Source organism: Mus pahari, chromosome 5, assembly GCF_900095145.1.
Source record: "Mus pahari chromosome 5, PAHARI_EIJ_v1.1, whole genome shotgun sequence".
Classification (NCBI taxonomy): Eukaryota; Metazoa; Chordata; class Mammalia; order Rodentia; family Muridae; genus Mus; species Mus pahari.
In genome coordinates, this window is record NC_034594.1 from 95,471,469 (window position 1) to 95,479,075 (window position 7,607).

At 52.8% G+C, this 7,607-nt stretch overlaps 1 protein-coding gene across 1 annotated transcript; it reads left to right on the forward strand.

The window, feature by feature from the left end:
* Positions 1-1,089: 1,089 nt before the first annotated feature.
* Positions 1,090-6,349, forward strand: En1 (engrailed homeobox 1). The gene is made up of 2 exons (XM_021198619.2): positions 1,090-2,358; positions 5,242-6,349. Exons 1-2 carry the CDS (start codon positions 1,449-1,451, stop codon positions 5,556-5,558), a joined length of 1,227 nt encoding a protein of 408 aa, XP_021054278.1. The 5' UTR covers positions 1,090-1,448; the 3' UTR covers positions 5,559-6,349.
* Positions 6,350-7,607: the final 1,258 nt, after the last annotated feature.

A 7,607-nucleotide genomic window follows, 5' to 3' on the forward strand; every position in this document is an offset into this window, starting at 1 on the left:
GTGGGTGTTGGTGATCCAGATAAGGAAGGGCATAGTTACGAATCTCTCAGCGACAGTGTGGCTAGCCACTGACACAAACCAACAGTGCCAGCAAGGTGAAGCAGGCCTCTTGGTTTTGCCATTAGTGGGAAACAAACTACACCTCTGAAAGGAGCCAGCCTTAAGTCTTTCGCTCATGCCCGATCTCTTGGTTTCATTCATACACACACACACACACACACACACACACACAGAGAGAGAGAGAGAGAGAGAGAGAGAGAGAGAGAGAGAGAGAGAGAGAGAGAATGTGGGAATATAAGAATATAAACTTCGGCGTTCGGGGTGGGGAGTGGGGGTGGGGTGTCTGGTATCCCAAATCCCTGCCGCTTGTCGTTGTTGCCAGCACGCACGAACCCATAATCCTGTATTTCTCCAACAAGTTGTGGACTTGCTTCTCTTATCTGTCTACATCCCAAATTCTAGCTTTCTCGGATCTCTTCGTGCCCTCTTCAGTCCGGATCTGAAGGAGGGGGAGGGGCGTGGGCACAGATGGGGGCAGGGCAGGCCGGACGTACGGGGCCTGAGCCTCTGCACCCCCTCTCCACCCACGGCCGCCGCCCCCGGATTATTTATCCGCAAAGTCCCGCGCGCGCCCATTGGGCCGAACCCTGAGTGTCAGCGCGAGTCCTGGCTCGCCATTGGTCCCACACACGTGCGGCCCTGACTCACGTGCTTCCGGTTTGAAGGCAAAAAGTGTGCCTGGGTGATTTTTTTTTTTTTTTTTTTTAAGCGAGAGAGTTTGTGCAAAGATCCGAGCTGTCAGAGATTTCAGGGGGGAAAAGGGAGCCCGGCACTGGCGGAGACGCGCTCTCCCTGCAAAAAAGCAAAGACGATTAAAGGCTCTGCCAGCCTTGCGCTCTGGGCACAGCTGAGCGTGACACTGGGGAAGTCAAACCCTTCTACTGCCTAGGAAGATGGCTAGACTTTAAAGACTATTTTTTCCCTTTAAGGAAAAAGTCTCGGAGCTTTAAAAAATTCCTTTTTTTTCTTTTTTTTCTCCCCTCTTTTTTTTTTTTTTTTCTCCCCTCTTTTTTTTTTTTTTTTTTTTGAGCCGTGGCTTACTCCCCCATTAAGACCAATCACTGAAAATTTGTTGCTGAAAGAAAAAAAAAAAAGAAAGAAAGAAAGAAAAAGAAAAGAAAAAATAGCCAAGTGTCTTCACTGTATCTGGATGTCTACAAATTAGAGAGAGGGAGAGAGCGAGATTTGCTCCACCAGAGCGGGTGAGAGCCAGGCCAGACGCTCGCCTTTCTTTTTTCCTCCTGCACCCGCCCTGTGTCTTCGCTGAGGCTTCGCTTTGCCTCCTTCCTCTCCGCGCACCCCCACGGGCCCGCTGGCAAAGTGGGGTGGGGAGTGAGGCGCGGGGGGCGGGGGCCGGCGCCGCGGCCAGGGCTGCCGGGCGGCCGAGCATGGAAGAACAGCAGCCGGAGCCTAAAAGTCAGCGCGACTCGGGCCTCGGCGCGGTGGCTGCGGCGGCGGCGGTGGTGGTGGCGGCGGCCCCGGGCGGCCTCAGTCTGAGTCTCAGCCCAGGAGCCAGCGGCAGCAGCGGCAGCGATGGAGACAGCGTGCCGGTGTCACCGCAGCCAGCGCTCCCGTCGCCTCCTGCGGCACCCTGCCTGCCGCCCCTGGCCCATCACCCGCACCTCCCCCCGCATCCCCCGCCCCCGCCGCCGCCGCCGCCGCCACCGCAGCATCTCGCGGCGCCTGCTCACCAGCCGCAGCCCGCGGCCCAGCTGCACCGCACCACCAACTTTTTCATCGATAACATCCTAAGGCCCGATTTCGGTTGCAAAAAGGAACAGCCCCTGCCTCAGCTCCTGGTGGCTTCGGCTGCAGCCGGAGGAGGCGCAGCAGGAGGAGGAGGAGGAAGCCGCGTGGAGCGTGACCGAGGCCAGACTGGTGCAGGTAGAGACCCCGTTCACTCTCTGGGCACACGAGCTTCCGGCGCTGCCTCGCTCTTGTGTGCTCCAGATGCGAACTGTGGCCCACCCGACGGCTCCCAGCCCGCCACCGCTGTTGGCGCCGGCGCATCCAAAGCCGGGAACCCGGCTGCTGCGGCGGCCGCGGCCGCAGCAGCGGCTGCAGCGGCAGTGGCGGCAGCGGCGGCAGCAGCGTCAAAGCCCTCGGACAGTGGCGGTGGTAGTGGAGGCAACGCGGGGAGTCCCGGGGCGCAGGGCGCCAAGTTCCCGGAACACAACCCCGCTATCCTACTCATGGGTTCGGCTAATGGTGGACCGGTGGTCAAGACTGACTCACAGCAACCCCTAGTGTGGCCCGCCTGGGTCTACTGCACACGCTATTCGGACCGTCCGTCCTCTGGTGAGTACCCGAGCCGGGATGTGCGTATGAGTCCAGGCCATGCTCTAGAATTTCAAGCCCCCACGCCCGGGGAGAGCCCAGTTTGAAGCTCCATCAGCTTCGCGTTTTACTTCTCTTGCCCCGGGTCCTAGTCACAATCGATCCTGTGCACGATTCTGCCCTGCAGTGTTGGCCTTTTCTACCAAGGAAGTTACAGCTATTGGCACGCACAGGAGGCTCCAGTTTCTGTCCTTTGATTTTACGAATTCTGAGCCTTGAGGTCATTTTTATATTTTATTTTATTATCTCGAAGAAAGATAAATACTCATTGATCTATTTAGTAGGGAAAGGGCGCTTTGAGCTGGCGGGAAGATAGGCCTAGTTAGTGACTTGGCTCTGCGTCTACCACGGTAGTCCTGTCAGGACTGGCTTTAGCCAGGGAAATGAACCAGAGAAATATTCTTTGCCGTGTTTTAAACAAACACTGTGGATATTATACTATGGAGAGTCCATTTACATAAAGACAGATATGGGGGAGAGAGAAAAGAGAAAAGGTCCATCTCTTGCGCCCAGCCCGGGAATGGGGAGTCAACCCGCGTGCGTAGAATGTAGAGGAAGGCCCTAGCCAGAAAGGTGAGTAGCCTCTGCTAGCTGGGGCTGGCAGGCCTTGGGAGAGCAAAGCAAGCAAGCTAGTGGGCAAGGAAATCAGCGCGTGCCCGGCAGGGCTCCCCTGTCCCTTCGGCCTGAGTTTTGTTCTTTCACTCTCTCCTTCGCAAATATGCCGGTTAATGGCTGTCTGTCTGTGTGTCTTAGATCAATTCTCTACTTTCTTTTCCTTTGCTGGAGCACCTACCCAAGGTCAACTGCTGGGCCCTGGAAGAGGGGGCTCAGGCCTGCTGCTCCATGCACAGAGGAGGCATTTCTAGGAGGCCAGCGCCGGCCCCCCGAGGAGAACAGCAGGGCCTTGGGTCCAGGGTCAGCGTTGGGCCAGCCAGGGGGCCGGGCAAAAAGTAGCCACAGACGCCCCACTGCTGGCTGGTGTTTTGCAGCCTTGCTGCTTCGGGCTGGGTGCGGATCGATGCGCACTATCAGCCCCCGCCATCTCGAGCCCCGTTATTGACACGTCGGGCTCCCTGAACCTCCGAAAAGCTGCTTTGATTGACTCGCCTGATGGATAGAGTGATTGAGCTGTCAGGCTGAGTGGGTCGGGCCGGCTACGATTTTATTACAAGTGTCCGTGCCTCTGCACACAACAACAACACTACAACATGCTCGGGACGCACCTCCCGCAGCGGAGTCTCTTGGAGGATGCGCACATTTCCTGGGCCATCTCTGCCTGCGTGCCTCATGACTCATCTAAACCCAAGTCTTGCTCAGGAGCAGGCCTTGTCTTTGTTCCTTGCTCCTTTTCTTTTTGTAGACTAGAGAAGGCAGGGACCAGATACTTCTCCAAAGGCAGTTAATGTGGAGGAGTGACAACATAGACGTGATTCTTACAGCCAGTAAGGCCTGGACTATTCCTCACAAACACCTACTGACCCTAGGTGTTGGCCGACTGCTCCATCCAGTTACTCGATTTTTTTCCAGTGACTAGGTTTGCACATGCCAGCAAAGACCCTTCTCTCAGATAGTTCTAGGTAATAACAGATGGGACAGGAACCGCACTTGAATCCACAGGCCTCCATAGAGTACCAACATCCCAGCAAGAGTGCCACGAAGCAGGCTTCAACCTTCCAGCCAAGGTCCAGCCTAGTACTTTCTCCCCGGCTGGACCCCCATACCAACCTTTCACATAAGCATTTGAGAGAGGCCTCATCCTCTTGGAGGGTGGCCTTCCTACACCCCATCTTGGGGTGATAGCACAGGTCCCCCACTGTGGTTGTTTCTTTCACCGGCATCTCTTGGTCCTTGTTTGCTTATGGGTGGGGACAGCAAGGCAAGGGTTATCACCGGCCATGGGCTTCCCAATTTGTTTGTGTTACTTCAAGACTTTTGCACCCTGAAATTATGCAAGCTGGTTCAGAAAAGAGATAACAGAACCTTTCCTCCCCTCCCTTCCCTCCTCTCCCCAGGAGAGGAGTCCTGAGGGTCCTTTTTTTTTTCTTTCTTCCTGACATCAACCAAGAAGCTAAATAGAATGTCCCAGGTTTAAACTCATAGACTATGGGCTGCAGCCCTAATAGGAATTGGGCAGTGTCCTTCCCTACTGGAAGAGCTTCCCTCAGGTCGAACAGAAAGAGAAGAAGGCAGAAAGGGATTCCTGATTTTCTGGAGTTGGGTGATTTCAGCTTCCCTGTTCTCTCTGAGGTTAATGTTGAGAATTAGGTAGGAGCTTTGCATAGACGTGTGTGTGTGTGTGTGTGTGTGTGTGTGTGTGTGTGTGTGTGTGTGGCTTCTCAAGAATAAAGTGGGAACCAAGGTAGACTAGACATTCTTCCCAGGGCCTGACCTTACTGTTTTATTTTATTCCAGGGCTAAGAAGACATTCTGGTTCAGGGATCTCCTAAGTCTAGGTTATACCTTGGGACACCCAGAACTCACTGTATCTTTAATTGCTCCCCGAGCCCTATTTTGTTGTTGTTATTGGCCTTCTGGGTTGGACAGTGCTGGGAGCTAGGTCTGTTTTGTCTTTCTTGAATTGGATGGCCCCTGCAATCCCTGTGCCTGTTTGGTTTCCGAGTCCCTCCTGCAGAGGGGGGCCTAGAGATCTCAATGGGGTAGAGAGGGGCTCTTTGATGGAGATAGCGGGACCCAGCAGCTGGCCTCCACAATCGCCCCGGAAACTCGAGATCTCCGCCCGCGGTGTGCTCCACACAATTTTCTCAAGGCTTACTCTGCCCTCTCCCCCTCCCTCTGCTCCTGACCCCCTTCCTCCCCTCCCTGGCCCTGTCCTCCCCGCTGCAGGTCCACGCACCAGGAAGCTAAAGAAGAAAAAGAACGAGAAGGAAGACAAGCGGCCGCGGACGGCGTTCACTGCGGAGCAGCTGCAGAGACTCAAGGCGGAGTTCCAGGCAAACCGCTATATCACGGAGCAGCGGCGACAGACCCTGGCCCAGGAGCTCAGCCTGAATGAGTCCCAGATCAAGATCTGGTTCCAAAATAAGCGTGCCAAGATCAAGAAAGCCACCGGCATCAAGAACGGCCTGGCGCTGCACCTCATGGCCCAGGGACTGTACAACCACTCTACCACCACGGTCCAGGACAAAGACGAGAGCGAGTAGCTGTGGCCAGCCCCGGGGCCCGCGGTCCAACGGCGCCCGTGCCACCTCCAGGCTCCGCAGGGCTGCCGCTTCACCAGCCCCACGTCGCCATGCAGAGACGATTGCTAAGGAGGGAGGCATCAATCAGGGCGACAGAGAAAGCAAGCAAGAGAAAGCAATCCTCCGAGTGGACATTCACATTGGAACAAAACGGTTTTTGAAACGGGAGAAAGACTCGGACAGGTGCTATGGGGGAAAAATAAACATCTATTCTCTAACTCACTGTATAAGACGAAACTGCGAATTCCTTAAAGCTCTATCTAGCCAAACTGCTTACGACCGTGTATATATTTAATTTCAGGTAAGGAAAACAAATATGTGTAGCGATCTCTATTTGCTGGACATTTTTATTAATCTCATTTATTATTGTTATAATTATTATAATTATTATAATTATTTTATCCCTCCTCCCTACCTTGCTGCCCCCCCCAGCCCAGTTTCGTTTTCGTTGCTCTTTTCCTTTGAATGTTTTTGCTTTTCTGGGTACCTCCTGCACCCCCAACGCTGGCCCTGGTTTCTCTGGGACTTTTCTTTGTGTGAGTGTGAGTGTGTCTGCCCTTCGCCTCTCCTTTACCCACCCAGGATTCTTCTATTGGTCTTGTCTATCCCTCCCCTAAATCCCTTTCCTTTTCTGGAGACTCCTTGAGAAATACAACCCCACAGACTGCGAGACTGAACCGCCGCTACAAGCCAAAGATTTTATTATGTTCAGAAACCTGTAGTCTGAAATAAAATATTCACTGTGTTCATGAGTTGCTGACTGCCCTCTTCTTTGTGGGATGGGAAAGAGCCCATCCAGGTACTGTGTGGCGACTACCCTGTCTGTACAGGGTGGGAGCAAAACCCTGGGAAGCTCAGTTATGACTGTAACCATCACTGCTCAACAAATGCTAGTGTGAAAGAGAGTATATGGCACAGGCTGTCCAGGTTTGCTTTGGTCTTCATCTGGAGGATGGTCTTGGTCTTTGGTCTTGGTCCCTCAATGTATTCTAGGTGACCCCAATGCCAGAAAGTCCAGTCCTTCACTGCCCTGCCCCCAAAGGCTCCAGCTGGCTTGTGCAGGCTCAGCCAACTGAGTCCTCTTGTTCAACCTGCTTCCATGCACCAAAATATATCTCTAGGCTTCCTTTCTTTTTTCTTTTTCTTTCTTTCTTTCTTTCTTTCTTTCTTTCTTTTTCTTTTTTCTTTTCTTTTCTTTTCTTTCTTTTCTTTCTTTCTTTTTTTTTTTTTTTTTGTGAGAGTGTAAGACTAGAGGCTTTCCCAGGGCCTGCAATGGTGGCAGACTGTTTGCAAAGCTGCTCAGCTTTAGCCCAGAGTCTTCTTCACCTCTTCCTTTGGGCATGGGATTCCTCTTGGCAGCTCGCTAGTCTGATGTGATGCTCTTGGGGGCTTCACTGGGTAGAGAGTCTCCTCATACTACAAAGAGGAGGCTGAAAAGCTGTATCTAGTGATTCTGTTCAGGGGATCTGGAAGCCCCCAAATAGCCAGAGGCCTACCTCTCCCTGACCTGAAGCTTAAGTATAGAGGTCCCTTTTCCAAACTGAGCAAAGCTTGGCCAAATCCCTCATTTCAAGGAGAGGAGATTATACGCAGAAGATCCTAGGACAGGCCAGACACCTGGCCAAGTCAGAGGACCCTCTGGGGAGTTGTCAGTGAGTGGGATAGACTCTCCAGGACTGATACCCCATGAAGCTTTCAGAGGCTAAGGGGTGGAAGATTTGGAAAGACTAAGAGCCTACTTAGAGGTTCCCATCTCTCTTTTGTTTAGAGTTTTATACACTATAAATTCTACTCTTTTTTTCTATATGCAAGATGCATGTAACATGTATGCAACTATGTATAGATATGTACATAAATATGCCAGATGGGTGTCCACACGTTTGTGTGCACATGTAATAGTGTGCACATCATGGTGAGCCTCGGTTCCGAGCCATTTTGTTTGTATTCTGCATGTGTTTTTGTATTGTGCAACTAAGTGGTTGTTACACGGCAGGGTCTGACACATGACTG

What these genes read in the sequence shown, in the direction of transcription:
- En1 (XM_021198619.2), top strand. Translation starts at nt 1,449, where the DNA reads ATGGAAGAACAGCAGCCGGAGCCTAAAAGTCAGCGCGACTCGGGCCTC. An exon ending in TTCGGACCGTCCGTCCTCTG is followed by an intron (nt 2,359 to 5,241) that starts GTGAGTACCCGA and finishes TCCCCGCTGCAG; the next exon opens with GTCCACGCACCAGGAAGCTA.